General features: G+C 44.1%; 1 protein-coding gene across 2 annotated transcripts in view; it reads right to left on the bottom strand.

The window, feature by feature from the left end:
* TMEM178B (transmembrane protein 178B) overlaps positions 1-17,067 on the bottom strand; it is a gene marked incomplete at both ends in the record, with an annotated part of 395,010 nt that overhangs the window by 255,694 nt on the left and 122,249 nt on the right. For both annotated transcript variants that reach the window (XM_080701368.1, XM_080701369.1), the window contains one exon: positions 594-707. In XM_080701368.1, the coding sequence (XP_080557494.1) occupies positions 594-707 (114 nt within the window). The remainder of the gene's footprint in view (positions 1-593; positions 708-17,067) is intronic.

Raw genomic sequence — 17,067 nt, 5'->3', positions numbered from 1 at the left:
AGGATCCCTGGCCAAGAAATCCCCTAACCGATGGACACAGATACCCCCATCTGTGCTGGGCAATTACAGGTGAGCCAGGCCCAAGCCTATTATCATGGGAAGAGAAAGAGAAATGTGTGAAGCCAGGTCCTAGCCCTTGGAGACTCCACCCAGGTACAAATCCCAAAGTGATGCAGCCTGAACCCGCCAGCTATTATCACTCTTCACCAATGACAACTCAGGGGACTCGCCGGTTGCTACCATAATATTCCAAGCAACTTAGATAGAGACCTGCTAGAGTTAAATCCCAAGGGCAGGTTCAGTCAAGGAGATGAAATCTTAGATGCTTACCAGGATAGCAAAAGATCTGCTGCCAATTTGGTTTTTGTTTGTTCTGGTTTGTTTTTTCTTTGTAATTTTAGAAGCAAATGTCTCAAATCTATAATGTAATCAAAACCGACTCATGCAAATCTGACCCATTGACACTGGCACCTCGAGGACCTACCATGTCCTGAGAGTCCACACATCTCTGAAGGAGGTGCATGCAATCCTCTGCCCCCTCTGAAGGGGACATCACAGCACAGTCACAGGCAAAGACACTCAGGTATACTTACGCAAGGCATGCCACTCGTCCTGACGGATGGTCTTCGTGATATTGAAAGTGAGGTTCCTGGGGATGGTTGCTGAGGAGTAGTGGTACTTGATGTACGTGCATCGCTCAATTTCTCCTGGAAACAAAAAAAGAGACCCAAAATCAAACGTTAATGAGGCAGCAGCAACCACTTGGGGAAATCATTTTTCCATCCTGAAGGAAGAAACTTATTTCACACACATTGGGCCCAGTAACACCTACAGTTTATACAAGGCAGTAGCTCACAAAGAGCAGGAGAGTAGACCCACAACCAAACAGCACCGATTGAAATAGAATATGTATTTCTCTGCAATCAGAAAGAGGTGGGAAGAGCCAAAGTTTAGGCTATTAGAAGCTAGCTAAAGGGGAAAAATTATTACATTTTGATTTGCATTTTCCTGGCTGCAGATGATGCTGAACATTTTTTCATATATTTATTGGTCATTTGTATCACTCATTTTGAGAAATGTCTATTCTGTTCGTTGTCCATTGCTTGGTTGAGGTTTCTTAGTGGTTTTTTAAGTTCCTTGTATAATCTAGATAATAGTGTTCTATTAGAGGAGTAGCTGGCAAAGACTTTATCCCATTCTGTATAATCTCTCGTCAGACTCTTGTTTCCTCTGATGCACAGAAGCTTTTTAATTTAGTGCCATTCCATTTATTGATCCTCATTTTTATTTCCTGAGCTTTAAGGGTCTTATTTAGGAACTCTCTATCAGTGCCTATATGTTGGAGAGTTGGTCTTATGCCCTCTTCTAGTAATTGCAAAGTCTCTTGTCTAACTTTTAGGTCTTTTATCCACTTTGAGCTGACTCTCAAAAGTGCACTGAGATTCCACCTAACTCCAGTTAGAATAGCAATCATCATGAATACTAATAATAATAAATGCTGGCAAGGACGTGGAGAAGCAGGAACCCTTATACACTGTAGGTAAGGTTGCAAATTAGTATAGCTAATTTGGAGATCACTGTGAAGGTTCCTCAAACTGGGAATTAAACCATCACATGAGCCGGGCGTGGTGGCGCATGCTTGTAATCCCCACGCTTGGGAGGCGGAGACAGGAGGATCGCACAGGTTCGAAGCCAGCCATGCGCTGGCTTAGGAGACCCTGTTTCCAAAATGAAAATGTAAAAATAGGTCTGGGAGTGTAGCCCCGAGGTAGAAGGGCTTCCAGGAACCCCAGTACCACCAAAAAAATAAAAAATAAAAAAATAATAATAAACCATCACATGATCCAGCTATACCACAGCTAGGTATCTTTCCAAAGGAATTGAATTCAATATTATAATGACACATGCATCTCTATGTTTACAGCAGCACAATTCACACTAGCCAAATCATGGAACCAGCCTAGATGTCCATCAACAGATGGATGAATTATGAAAAACTGTGGTATATATACAATAGAATTTACTCAGCCATAAAAAACAAAATTATGTCATTAGCAGAAAAATGGATGGAACTAGATAATACTATGCTAAGTGAGATTAGTCAGTCTCAGGAAGTGAAAGGCCATATGTTTTTTTTTTTTTTCTCATATGTGGAAGCTAGAGAGAAATTGGAAAACAAAGGGACTTCAGATAAATGAGGAGAGATACCAGTAGAATAGTGGAAGGGATACAGGCATGGTGGTGCACAACTGTAATTTTAGTACTTAGGAGACTGAGATAGGAGGACTGCAGGTTCAAGGCCAGCCTCAACAACTTACCAAAACCCTGTTTCAAAATAAAAAGAAATCAGGAAGATGGTGACCAAGAAAAGCAGCATTTATGAGTCCTGCTAAAACTCAATCTCTTATTGCCACAAAATCAGCACTTTTCCTAGACAGAAAACACCATCAGCAGAGAAATAGAAAATGTAAACACAAGGGACAGAGAAAAAAGACTAGAAGAACAACCAGAGACCAGAAATCAAGCCCGCAATGCAGCAGCAGGGCTGCGCCGGCACCATCTTCCCTTACAGCACCAGGTTCCAGAGAGGAAAGGTAAACAAGGGGCTGAAGTGAGCAGCTACGGATCATTTGGGTATAATTGAGCAGTTCTTTCAGCGCAAAGAATGTCTAAAACTCCCAGTGGTCAGGCTCATCACGCCTTCAAGGGACTCAGAACAGAGCTCAAGACCAGAAAAGAAATATGCTAGCCTCATGGCCAAGGGCATGGCAGCGGGGCCATATTGCCAGCAGCAACAATGAGTTCACTGCACCCTCAACAGCTCCTGATCAACACACACAATAACCGTGAGTGAAATTGCAGCCCCTAAAGGAGAAATCCCTGTACTGCACGCCCAGGGACTTTGATATCAATCTCCCTGGGTCTGAGATTTTTCAGTCCAACCCAGTGAAGGAGTAGTGGTGGCAGAGATACCATACCTTAGCCGCAGCTCCCAGTGGGAAAACGCCCAGCCCGGCACCCCCAAAGGTCTAGCACAGCCTCAATTAACTTCCTGGGTCTGAGACTTTGCGATACAACCCAGTGAAGGAGTAGTGGCAGCTGAGTACTACAGACTTGAGATACAGAGCACCCTAAGGGAAGTCATAGTGACCCAGGGAAGGCACAAACTTCTGAAATCATGGGAAAGAGGAACAACAATAGAGCAATGAATGCCCACAACCCCATATTATCAGAACCTGATAACACAGAAATTCAGAGATCTCCAGAAGATCAAATCAGGAATATAACTGTAGAAATAATACAGGACCTTTGAAAAAATTTAGAGAGAGTCTAAAAGACATAAAGGATGCAATCATTGAGGTAAAGGCCTCAATTCAAAGTATAAACAATTGATTAGACCACATGAAGAATAGAATCTCGCTCCTAGAAGAGGATCACTCTAAAAACAAACACAATTTATAATTTAGAAAAAAAAAATCAGACAGCAGGAATATGACATTGAAGATATATGGGCCCATTTTAAGAGAGCTAACCTAAGAATAATTGGAATTGAGGAGGGAAAAGAAGGTGAAACCAAAAGGATCAATAATATCTTCAAAAAAATAATAGCAGAAAATTTTCCAAACATAGAGCAAGAGATCGATACACAGGTCCAGGAAACTTATAGAACTCCTTTTAGACAGGATCAGAGAAGAGGTTCCCCACGCCACATAATTGTCAAAATGACCAATGTGGAAGCCAAGCAGAGAATCTTAAAGGCAACAAAAACAAAGGGCCAAGTAACATTCAGAGGCAAACCAATTAGAATCACTCCAGACTTCCCAAACCAACTCATGAAAGCCAGAAGGGCTGGGAGTAACATATTCTAAACTCTGAAAGAAAACAAATTCCAGCCAAAAATTTCCTACCCAGCACAACTATCTATCAAATTAGATGGTGAAATAAGAAGCTTCGATGACAAACAGAAACTGAAGGAATTTATGTCTTCAAAACCAGCGCTAGAGAAAATACTCAAAGAGATTAACTACAAAGAAGAAATAGGTAATACACACCAGAACCAGAGAAACAACATTTTCTATCCAACAGACAACTAAGCAAAGAAGAATATATTCATGTGTTTATTGGTTAAAATCTTTGGAGATTCATTTTTTTTTTAGTCTTTTACCTATTTCTAAATTGTATTGTTTGCTTTTATTGTTGCTAATTTTTAGGATTTCTATTTGGAATATTAATATACCTTCAGATATAGCATTTGGAAATATTTTATCCCATTCTATCAGTAACTTAACTCTGTTTACATTGTCTTTGGATGTACAGTTTTTTTTTTATTTTTTAGGAAGTTTGATTGTTTATTCTGTTGTTGTCTGTGCCTTTGAAATCATATCCAAGAAATCACTGCCAATTTCAATGTTGTGAAGTGTTATGACCCAGGTTTTCTTCTAAGTTTATAGTCTTAAGATTTACATTTAGGTCTTTTATCTATTTTGAGTTAATATTTGTATATGGTGTTAGGTAAGGGTCCAACTTTATTCTTTTCATGTTATTATTATTTTTCAACAATATTTAGTGAGAAGATCATTATTTCCTTCACCAAATGTTCTTGGAAACCTTGTCAAAAATAACTTGACCATATATGGAAGAATTTATTTCTAGGCTTTTTATTTTACTCTACTGGTTTATATATCTGCTTTTATAGCCATACTACAATGTTTCAATTAATGTAGCTTTAAAAGGTTTGAAATCAGAAAATGTATATCTTCTAGCTTTGTTCTTTTTCAAGATTGTTTTGGGTATTTAGAGTTCTTATTTCATGTTAGGATAGATTTTTTTCTGGAAAAAAAATGTATGATAGTTTCACCTTAAAAAAAAAAAAGAAAAAATACATCCTCTGGTAAGAAAGAAAGCAAAAAGAAATATTAAACTGTTATTTCTAAATGATCAAAAGTTTGGTATCAGACAAGTGAATCTGTTATGTGAGATTATCATTGTTAATTTTGGATAAATTGCTATAATATAACATGTCAACCACTAAGCCAAGCATGGGAAGGAGGGAGGGGGAGGGAATGGTGTGGGGTAGGGGCTAACTGGGCAATGAGTGCACGTATGTCTACACAAGATTTTTTTTTATCCCATTATGATGTATGAATACAGTGTACCAATAAAAAAATTAAAATAAATTTTAAAAAAGAAAAAACAAATAAAAATAAAAAATAAAAAAGGCTGCAGGTATAGCTCATTTATGCCCCTGGGTTTAACAGCCAGTAACAAAAAATAATAATAATAGAAGGGGATTTGGAGAGGGAGGTGGGGAAGAAACAAAGGAGATTTGATGAAGGAAACATTTCAAATAAAGCCATATACATATATGAAGTTATCAGTACCAATCTTAATAATATAATTGGGATGGGGAGGGAATGAGGTAGGACCCAGAAGGAAACACACCAAGTGCTGCGTGCATGTAAATCTTTAGCACACTGAACCTCATTATGATGTATAATTACAATGTACCAGTAATAGTATATATTTTAAAACATGACACCCATATTTGTCTAATCTTCTTAAGAAAAATTACCTTCGAAGTTGAAAAAAGTGAAGTTTGGCTATTGTGAATTGTGCTGCTATAAACATAGATATGCATACATTACTCTGATAATCTGATTTCAGTTCCTTTGGTTAGCTGCCCATGAATGGTACTGCTGGGTCATATGGTAAGGTTATTCTCATTCTTTTGAGGACCCTCCACACAGATTTCCAAAGTGGTTGCTCTAATTTGCAACCCCACCAGCAATGTATCAGAGTTCCTAATTCTCCACATCCTCACCAGCATTTATTATTACTTGTGTTTTTAATGATTGCCATTCTAATTGGGGTTTGGTGAAATCTCAGAGTAGTTTTGATTTGCATCTTTTTTATTTATCAATGCCAATCACAATGTCCTGCAGGGAGAAGGTGAGGAGGTGGGCTGGGAGCTGGGGGAGGGCTCAGCAAGTGCTGTGTGTATGCCTCTACCACTCTGAACGGTATCATAATGTATGATTACAATGCATCAATTAAAAATAAGAGAGGAAATCTGGCACTGAAAAACACTAACAGTTTCCACACAGGGACCAGAAGAGAGTAGACTTCAGTCTTAAAATTTTTATTTGTGCTTCCAGGATACACAGTCTTTTGAAATAGCAAATTGGGGGAGGGGAGGCTTCTCTTCTCTATCCTCCTCAACCTCAACCTCTGACCACAAAGTAATCAAATCAATCCTTATCTCTTGGAACCAGTCTCTTCTCGGGTTTCTTGAACAAAATTGCAGCCCCTTAGCAGACTCAGCACTTGGTTTGGCAAGACCTTTACCATAAGTTGTTATTAATCAAAGTATACTCTGCTAGTCAAATTATCAAAATGTTCCTATGCTTAGGGCAGAGATCCTTGAAGTGTGGTCCCCAGACCAGCAGCATCAGCACCCATAAGGAATGTACTAGTAATGCCACTTCTCAGACCCAACCCCAAATCTTCTGAGTGAGAAACTCCAAGTGAAGCCTGGCTGAGTCACATTATACCTTCCAGCTGGTTCTGTTGCATGCTGAAGTTTGAGAAGCACTCCCTTAGAGAATCTAACAGAATTGCTAACGTATTAATTCAAAATGCACCACGTTTACAAATTCCAAAAGGAAGGCCAAAGTGGCTCTTCCTTTGTTACTTTTGTTCTCCGACAGGCATTCTTTTGACGCTTGCTTATCCGGGAGATATTAAAACTCAATGTCAGAGCATTGTGAAGCATCAGGAAAAGAGTGATTTTTAAAGGTGAGGGGCTTTGAAATCTGGTTTTGCACCTGAATGGATTTTGATGGTAATCCATTTTGCACCCCACTGATTTTCAATTTATAACTGGTGGCACCTGATTGAATTGTTTGACCCCACCCCCACCCCGGCCCACTGTCAGCAGGGAAACTGGCAATTGGTGGAGTGCAATAATTTTGACAGTGCCTCGTGAAACCGATGCCTTATTGTGAATCATATCTGGACAACTGCCCAGTTGCCAGTTATTGACAGACATTCCTCTAACAGGTCAGACACTGTCCAAAGAGACAAGGCTCTGGGAAGTGGTATGTATTCTCCTCTGTACTTTCAATTGTTCAACCCCTCCACCTCTGTCCCCTTAGCCCACAAAGGACCTGCGGCCCTTCACGCGCCCAGCGTTTCCCCCGCCACAGCTCCACTTCATGCCCACATCCTGTCACCCTCCTTCCTTAACTTGCTAAACATCCTGAACAAGTGGTCATCCCACTACCTGGAAACGCAGCTAACAGTATTGACTCATTTAATCTATAATATGACCCAATTCAATAGGCATTATTATTACCACCATCTCTCTTTTACAGATAAAAAAGTAGAAGGCCAAGAAGATTAAACAAGTTGCCCAAGGAAGGATCCACGCCAGGGTTAGAACTCAGGGTCATCCCACTAGAACCTCCCTCCCCTGGGTCACCCTCTCGCTTGGAGCCTATTCCACAGAGGGAATATGACCACGTCGTCCCCTGCTCAAAGGCCTCTGTTGGCCTCTTTTATACCCAGGATGGACCCCATCTCCAGCTCCCCGTTGGCCCCAAACTCCACACACCCTAGGCTCCAGCAGGGTGAACCTTCCTACCTTGCCCTGGATGCGCCACATCCCTGCACCACTGTACCTGTCCTCCCTGCTGCCTTCCCGGAGAACACTGGTTCATCCTACGCGGTGGCCCCTCTGCAGAGCCTTCCTTGCATCCAGGAAGCAGCCAGAAGCACTCAGAGCACCTGAGGCTGCTTCCTCTCCCTCCCACCTGAGCCTCCTCCTTACACCACGGTGGGTGAGCGCACCAGTAGGCTGCAATCTATCTGTTTACATGCCTCACTCCCCCACTTGATGAGTTTCTCAAGGGCAGGGGACATTGTTTTATTCATTCATTATCTCCCCAGCCCCCAGCACAAAGTAAACACCAAGAGCATGTGCACTGAGGAAGGGCATGAATAATATCAGGTGCCCTTGGTGAGACCAGCCGCTTTTATTACCTACAAGGACTTCAAATAATTGAGGCCAACTAGAATGTAATGAATAAGAGAAGGTGATTGTTGCAGAACTCTATGAGACTTTGGCAAAGACCTCTTCCCTGTCTGGATAAAACATCAAGAGGTTTATCAAAGCGAGGTAAAAAAAAGAAAAAAGAAAAACTACATACGATCACAGGCTAGGGTCTCAGTGTACTTGGCAAATGTAATCCAAGAGGCAGCTGGTCAGTGATTTTGGGGAAAAGGGAGGCAGCATAGAAAAGAAAAAGGAGAGGAAGATAGAAAGAGTAGGAGGTTGTAACAAGAATATACCAGCAAGTGGGTGTGGTGGGACACACCTGTAATCCTGGTGACTCATGAGGCTGAGACAAGAGGATAGCAAGTTTGAGACCAGCATCAGAAACTTAGTGAGACCCTGTCTTAAAATATATGCAAAGGGTTGGGGATGTGACTCAGTGGTCGAGCATTCCTGGGCTCAATCCTTAGTGCCACACACACACACACACACACACACACACACACACACCTCATCAACTATCTTGAACATGCATATTGGGCATGCTGTGCCCCTGGGGATATTAGCTGCTGAGATCCAGCTGTTGCTCTGCTTGTCAAGCCTTGCACCCTAGTGGGGGAGGGGGCTGCTTCTGCCAGAGGGGCTGCCTTTCATTTTCAAAAAAGTGCCATACAAAGTAGCAGCAGCCCTGCCTGCAACAATTTCAAGATCCAACAAGATGGTCTGAAAGTACAAAACCAGATGCCATTCTTAATGGCCACATTGATGCCAGTGACATGTGTCTAAGAAAAGTAATGTGACTTGGGAGTTAAGGTCGGGTTCTCTGGGCCTCAACACACTCAACCTGCTGCCACAGGTTCCAGATCTGAGCCAATGCCTTCCACCTCTCCCACCCACAGCCTGCTGAGCTCGTGAATTAAAAGGCTACTTGACATTCAGCAAGAACCAGAAAGCCAGGGACAGGCGATGCTGGGCAGCCAGAGAGCCTGCCTGGAGCTGCAGGAATAGCTCCCACTGGAGGCCACACTTTGCCTCAGGGATTATAAGCATCCTGCCTATGACAGCAATTTAATTTGAAAGATTCAAATATTGCCTGAGAAGAAAGGCAAAATATTTACCCATGTGTCTGCAGGTCCTGTCAGTGTGCTGGGCTATTGTAAACACAGGCACCATCTGGGCACCCAAAATGTGTGCCCAGAATGGGGGCTTTCCAGCACAAGCAGGTTTTCCTGCAACAGATGATGCCACAGGGCTACCTGCAAGGCAGTGGGGAAGCCTTACCTGGAAAAGGAGATAAGACTGACCTTCACCAACCTGCATTCTAGCCCAGAGTGCTGGCTTCCCCCTCAGGAAGCCAATGGCTCCGGGAGAATGCGGTGGGGGGGGGGGGGCAGGCACAGCCCCCTCCTGCGGCCTCAAACATGTCCATGTTCTGCCCTCTGAGCTGGTGGGCCTCCTACCTGCAGGTCAGGTCCCAGCGTGACAGATGGGACACCCAAAGAGGTAACTGAGGAAAGTCTTTTAAAAACAACTGTTTAATTCAATAGCATAAAATAACTTGATTTAAAAATGGGCAAAGGACTTGAACAGGCATCTCTCTAAAGAAGACACTTAAATGGTTTAACAGTACATGAAAAGATGCTCAACATCACTAACCTTCATGGAAATGCAAATAAAAACCACAGGGAGGTACCACTGATAAGTGTTAAGCTATCTACTATGAAGAAGGAGGAGGAGGAGGAGGAGGAGGAGGAGGAGGAGGAGGAAGAGGAAGAGGAGGAGGCGGTGGAGGAGGTGGAGGCGGCGAAAAAGCTGGACATGGTAGCACGTGCCTGTAATCCCAGTACTTGGCAGGCTGAGATAGGAGGATTACAGGTTCAAGACCAGCCTCAGAAACCTAGCAAAGGCCCTGTTTCAAAACAATAAATAGATGATAGATAGATAGATAGATAGATAGATAGATAGATAGATAGATAGATGATAGAGGATAGATACAGGATAGATAATACATAGGTAGATAGATAGATAGATAGATAGATAGATAGATAGATAGATAGATAGCTTGGAGGTAGAATACCCCTGGGTTTAATCCCTAGTACCACACACAAAGAAAAAAAAGACAAATGACAATAAATGTTGGTAGGGAGGAGGCAGAGATATTGAAACCCATGCACACTGTTGTCAGGAAGATAAATTGGTATAACCACTTTGGAAAACAGCATGGAGACTACTCAAAAAACTAAAATTATAAATTGGGCATGGTGACACACACTTGTAATCCCAGCATTTGAGTCTGAGACAGGAAGATCCAGGTTCAGGACAGCCTCAGCTACTTAGTGAGGCCATTTGCAACTCAGTGAGACAGTTTCAAAATAAAGAATAAAAACAGGACTGATGGTGCAGCTCGAAGGTAGAATACCCCTGGGTTCCATCCCTAATACCACTCAAAAAAAAAAAAATTAAAAGTATGTGCTCAAAGTTCAAAGTATCTAATGCTATAGTTTGTTCTGCAGATGCTATCCTGTTGATTGTATTATTGATTATTCTAGTTATCTTGCTTGAAGATTGAATCATATTTTCAAATTTGATTAAAAAATAAAGGGATTTTCCTGCTTAAAAAAAAAAGTAGAACGATACAGCAATTCTGCATTGAGGTCCATGTTCAAAAGAATTGAAATCAGTATCTCAAAGAGAAATCTGCACTGCATGTGCACTGCAGCATTATGCAGAAAGCCAAGGTATGGAATCAACCTCAGCGTCCATGAGTGGGTGAATGTATAAACAAAACATGATCCAGACATACAGTGGAGTATTATTCAGTCTTCAAACAGGAGATGCTGCCATATGTAGCAGCTTGGAAAGACCAAATTCTGCCTGATTCCACTGATACGAGGTTTCCAATATAGTCAAATTCATAGAAGCAGAGCGTAGACAGTGGTCACCAGGGGCCGGGGGAAGGGAAATAAGAAATTGTCAGCAGGTATAAAATCTCAGTCATGCAAGATGGGCAAGTTCTAGGGATCTGCTGTACAACGGCATGCCTCTAGGTAACAATACTGTATTACACACTCAAAAACCTGTTCATATGGTATATCTCGTGTCAAATGTTTTTACTGCAACAAAAATAAGGTGGGTGAGGATAGTTTGCACAGCAGAACGCAAGGTAAAAAGAGACCTGAGGAGGATGGCCCAAGGGACCCGCAGCTGGCAAGGAAAGGGGCAGAGGAGGGGGCTGTCACCAGAACCGGGGCGTGGCCATGTGAACAGAGGGTTACAGGCAGCCTGTGTGCGTTGGTGGGAAAAAAAAACACCCGTCTCTCATTGTTCCCACCTCCTGATGGGTCCTCCTAGAAGCTGAAGCCCACCGGAAGCTGGCAGGCAGGTGAGCAAGCAGGAGGCCGGGTAGGAGGGCCCCAGGCATCCAGCTCACTCTCCTCTCTCTCCTCTTGCAGCTCCCTGGACCTCGCCCCTTCCAAATGCCTGGCCACAGATCCCTGTTTCCAGTGCTGGCACATTCTTACTCCCTCGAAGTCTACCTCCCACGGTCCTTACTGACAAAGGGAGTCATGTGGAACAGGGTATGCGGGAAACTCCGCTCCTTTGGCTTCACTGCAAGCCCTTCTCGCCCCAAGGCAGAAGCGTGATAACACACGTCAGCTACACTGGGTCCCGACGCATAGTAAATGCTTAATAAATATTGCTTATTACTAGCAGTGGCTGTCCTAAAACTGCTCTAAGGGGACAAGGACACCAGAAGTCAGATATAATATTAGCAAAGCGTTTACATGACACTATAAACATGGATCTGTGCCTGTGGAGTATAACTTTTCACACACCAGAACCCCAGGAGGCTGGTGGAACAAGAGCTGTGATGTACAAGGAGCATGTGAAGCAGACCTGGGGAGGGGGGGAGTGGCAGAGATGGCGCCAGAGCCTGGGTGCGCTGATCATCAATTCTGGATTCTGGTCACGCCCCACCGCAATACCAGCAGGCCATTTTCCTCTCGTGTGTGTCAGCTCTCAACGACGTGTGGCTTCCTAAGTACATGTCGCAGGAGCCCTTCACTCGAGGGTACTATATATCCAACAGGACCCTTCCTAGGTAGAGTGGTTTCAGAGGCAGTGTTGGGGCCCGACATTCCCCTCTAAAGTTACCTTTGCTAAACAGGTATCATAGTATTTATATTTCCCATTAGAGAGCTATCTCTTTGGGTCAAATTACTCACTATTGCTTGAATGCATTATGAGTTAAAACTATAATACACCAATAAAAGTATTTAAAATACAAATAGATCAAAGTCAATCACTATGCCAATAAAAGGATTTAAAAATACAAACAGATCAAACAACACTAAGCCAAAAATGAGGAGGGAGTGGGGAGAGGATGGGATGGTAATTGGGGGAGGGTTAAATGAGATGTGTGCATGTGTGCCTCTACCATCTTGTATCCATTAAGATGTATGACTATAATGCACCAATAAAAAATTATAAGAGCACAATAGAAAGCATGTCTAATGATAAATAATTTTGGAATGCATAAATGGGATGAGATTTCTATTTAAAATTCTTGGGTGCTTTCTGGGTAGATTTTAAGAAAGCTATATTTCAAGTTAAATAAAATTTAAGAAAATTTTCTAAACATTGTATCTTTTATGAGGCAATAATAAATAGAAAAAAATATATTTCTTTAAGAAAAAAAAAAACTCTCTTAACTAAGTCCAAAGGGGAAGCCCTGAGCCTCTGACATATAAGCAGTGTAAGATCCCAAATCCCCTTCCTCCAGACCAGAGGGCCCTCAGCAACAGACGATCCCTAGAAAAAAGAGATGTCGAGAAGGGCATGAGGGGTCCAAGGTCCTTCTGGAGGAAGGGGGGTGTGATCCCAAAACCTCACACTGCACCCGAGGGAGAAGCACAGCAGGGGACCCCGGACCCCTGCTCACTTTAAAATGATGAGATGGGCTGGGCATGTGATGGTCAAAAGGATGTAGGGGGGGAAATGTGTTAAATAATATGTCAAAGGTTTACGTGTTGCAGGACTTCAAGAAACGTACATTGTGACTCTCCCCAAAAGGGACAGTTGCAGTAAACAGATGTTCCTAGACTCATCTAATCCCCAATCCTTCTTCATTCAGAGAGTAGTATCCAGCTTGAACTACGAGTTTGTCAGAATCAAAAATTACATCTCTTATTTATAGTTCACCCCAGGGCCAGTCATGGTGACAGCCACATGGAAAATCTTCAACGTGTATTTGCATGGATGAAAATAAATATCGGGGACTGTTTTCTGATCATATGGTCTGCCAGGTCAATTAAATAACTGGCTCCAAGTACTTGCTGGCCTTTTCTACGAAGTCGTGTCTGGGTGCTACGAGCAAAGTAACATCGGGGTCCTTTGTCCACCCAGGAGCTGTTTGCACAGAGCCTTGAAATGAATCTGTGGCTAAGAACTAGAGCCAGGGCCCCTGGGGCCACGGCCCCTCAGCCCACCTGTGGTTCCAGCTGGGGCTGCTGCGGTGGATGCTCTTGGGCAAGATGGCAGTACCTGCCTTCCTTCCTTTTGAGAGGACTCCTGTCTGAAGAGTACAAGGAATTGGTTCAGTTTTGTCCTGAGGTTTCTTTTGAGCCGTCACATAAGAACACAGGCAGGGGTTTCCAGTTTCCACATGGTCTTCCCCCACATCCTACCATTCACACATCCTACCAACACGGAGAGGGACAGCAGGCCGGCCTCAACAGTCCCTGTGTTGACTTCATCTCAAAGTTTCTTTTGGGAAACAGACATCCATCCCATGCCTCTTGCGTACCAGGCACGCAATGTTATCCCACGCTGTCACAACCACAGGGAGGCGGTGATGAGGAGTACCATCCATCTTCTAAAGTGTGGACACATAGGGGCCCTCCCCAAAGCACCTGGCCAGCCAGGAGAAAGCTGGGGTGCAGATTCCGGTCCCTCCCAGACATACAGCCATAGTGATTTGCTGCTGGGTGGAAGCTTTGCTGGGAACAAGGATTATTTATGCAGCCACAGCCTTGCACAGATGAGGAGCTCAATACATCAACTGATGAGGCAAGAGAGAGGGGGGAAAGGGCAGAGGAGGGAAGGAACATTGGCCCTGTCTTGGAGGTCTTCCAAAGTGCCCCACACTGCCTAGGGGCTCTTCTGCCGCAGCCTGGGCCCTGGCCATGTTACGTCTTCCTCTCTCATGGCTGCCTCGCCCACTGGGCTGACAGTTCTTAGTCATCTTTCTAGCCCTGAGGCCTGGCTATGTGCTCTGGGCTTAATAAAGAAAGAGCACATAACAGAAAATGGAAAGCCAGCAACAACAAGAAAAAAAAAAAAAAAAGATGAACCCAGCTAGAGCTTTAAGACTCAGACTTTGTCTCCTCTTTTTCTTTTTTTTCTTTTTTGGTGGTACTGGGGTTCCTGGAAGCCCTTCTACTTCCAGGCTACACTCCCAGGCCTATTTTATACTTTTTATTTGGAAACAGGGTCTCTTAAGCCAGAGAGTCTGGCTTCGAACCTGCGCGATTCTCCTGTCTCCGCCTCCCAAGCACGGGGATTACAAGCGTGCGCCACCACGCCTGGCAGACTTTGTCTCCTCTTTTCCTCTTTAAAGAGCATTTTCTCAAAAAAAAAAAAAAAAAAAAAGTTAAAATAACATCTTAGCAGAGAGAGGAAGCAGGAAGACTTTCATTTAGTATGTTAGGAGAGCCATTTCTCAGATGTTTGAGGCTTCTGTGGAGTTCTTTAGAAAGTCACAAATGGGGGCAGGAAGGAAAGGAACTCAGGAGTCCAGGGACTCAAGGTTAGAGGTCAGAAGAGGCCCTTGTCAGTGATGAAAGGGTCCGGAGGCAAACCAGGGACTGCTGGGACCCCAGAGCCCACAGCCGCACCCCATCCTGTCCCCATAGGAGAAGAAGGGGGAGGCGGTGGCGAAGGCCCCCCCTTAACAACCTCACCCACCCAGCCATGTTGGCACAAGTTCTCCTTATTTAAGAGGCGGCTCTTCACAAAAGCTCATCACTAGAAATCTCCCCGCCGCCTCCCCCATGCCTTCTCTCTGGTGCCTTCTGCTCCTCCCAGATGTTCCAAGAGGAGAGATTTGCATGTGGCTTAGAGCTGCTGCAGGCCCAGCCAGAAGGAACGCTCTTCAGCTCCTCAGACCACACAGGTGTTAGCTGCGTTTTTATTTTTAATCCCTCCCGATGCATTCCATTCTGTATGCATTGTTGTTTGTGCTTGTGGTATTGGCGCAGCCTGTTAGTGTTGTTGTGTATGCACCGCGGAGACTGAAGCCTAAATATTTAATACCTTTCTAGTCCATGTTACATTAATGTTTGTTCTGAGTAGTGTTCAGGGGACCCTCCTAATTACACACAGATACTTTCAATTTTTTTTTTTTTTTTTGCAGCACTCAGGGTGGAACCCAGGGGCATTCTACCTCCGAGCTACACCCCAGCCCTATTATTATTATTATTATTATTATTATTAGTGGTACTGGGGTTCCTGGAAGCCCATATATCTCCGGGCTACACTCCCAGACCTATTTTATTTTTATTTGGAAACAGGGTCTCCTAAGCCAGCGCGGCTGGCTTCGAACCTGCACGATCCTCCTGTCTCCGCCTCCCAAGAGCGGGAATTACAAGCGTGCGCCACCACGCCCGGCTTTTATTGTTTATTTTGAAATAGGGTCTCACTGATTTGCGAAAGGCCTCGCTAAGTAGCTGAGGCTGTCCATGAACCATGATCCTCCTGTCTCAGCCTCCTGATTGCTGGGATTACAAGCGTGCGCCACCATGCCCGGCCAGCCACCATACCCGGCCAGAGACTGGCTCCCTCACCCCTTATGCCTGACCAACACATTTCTGACCCTTCACCCACCCCTTCTGCTAGTTACCATTATACTAACAGATTATTTGTATATTTATCATGGTCTGCTATCTCTCATTAAAGCTTTGAAGTGGAGAAGTTTACGTTTCTCATCTTGGTACTCTTGATGCCAAAGATATATTGAGTATTATTACTCATTTTAATAATACCTGCCATTTTTTAATGTTTTCCCCATTGAGTACTGCAGAGAGTGCTTTAATATGCATTTTTTCATTTAACCCTAAAAGTCAGGTACTGGTATTATCCCCACTCCATAGATGGGGACATAAAGGTTTAAAGAGGTATCCTGCCCAAGAATACTTAACCACGGCAAAGGCTGGAATCCACGCCGCCCGTCCTACTCCTGAGCAGCACATGATATGGCATGTGTGGAAAGAAATTAGGGAAAACAAGCTCTTCTGAAGGATGAAGGATCTCCACGGTTTCGTATTGCTTTTTCTATAAAGCAAAACTTTTCCACTTGCAGGGATTTTCAGCATGCACAGATTCCGCTGCTCTTATCAGAGTAGGACAAAATGTTTGTTTCCGTAGCTTCCCTAAAGAGCAGGGAAACGTGGGCTCTGCAGGAGCACAGAAGAGCCATGCGGAGGGTGCCATGGCTGGTGCGCGCTCTGCACTGACGCTGCCCGCAGCCCAGCCGCAGCCCGGTCCACGCTGCCAGGACGCAGTGGCTCAGCCTCTCAGCACCTCCAATGTCTCCATTCCTGCAAAATGGAGATAACAATGGCACCCCGTTCCCAAGATTGATGTGAAATAAATGAGATAACCCATGGAAAACCTGCTCCACAGCGAGCATTCAATAAATGCTCACATCATTTATTAGTTATGCCTCCGGAGTCATATCCAACTCCTGTATAACAGCCCATAAATATTTAAAGACAATTCTCCCCACTCCTGGGTCTCCCTTTCCAAGGTTTCCCAACCGCATGGTCACAAAGCACATCCCCACGGTGCTCACCCTCAAGGCTGGGCCACAGTCATCCCCACGGCTGGTCAGACCTGCGCACGCCCAGAGGAACACGGACACCGCCCCTCCCCAGCTGGACATCACAGTGACCACACAGCCTGCAGCCCGGCTCCCTCCGGCGAAGCCAAGTCAACTCTGCCCCGCCTGCACTTGA

Source organism: Muscardinus avellanarius (assembly GCF_963383645.1).
Source record: "Muscardinus avellanarius genome assembly, chromosome: 9".
Lineage (NCBI taxonomy): Eukaryota > Metazoa > Chordata > Mammalia > Rodentia > Gliridae > Muscardinus > Muscardinus avellanarius.
This window is presented reverse-complemented; position numbering and strand designations above follow the sequence as displayed.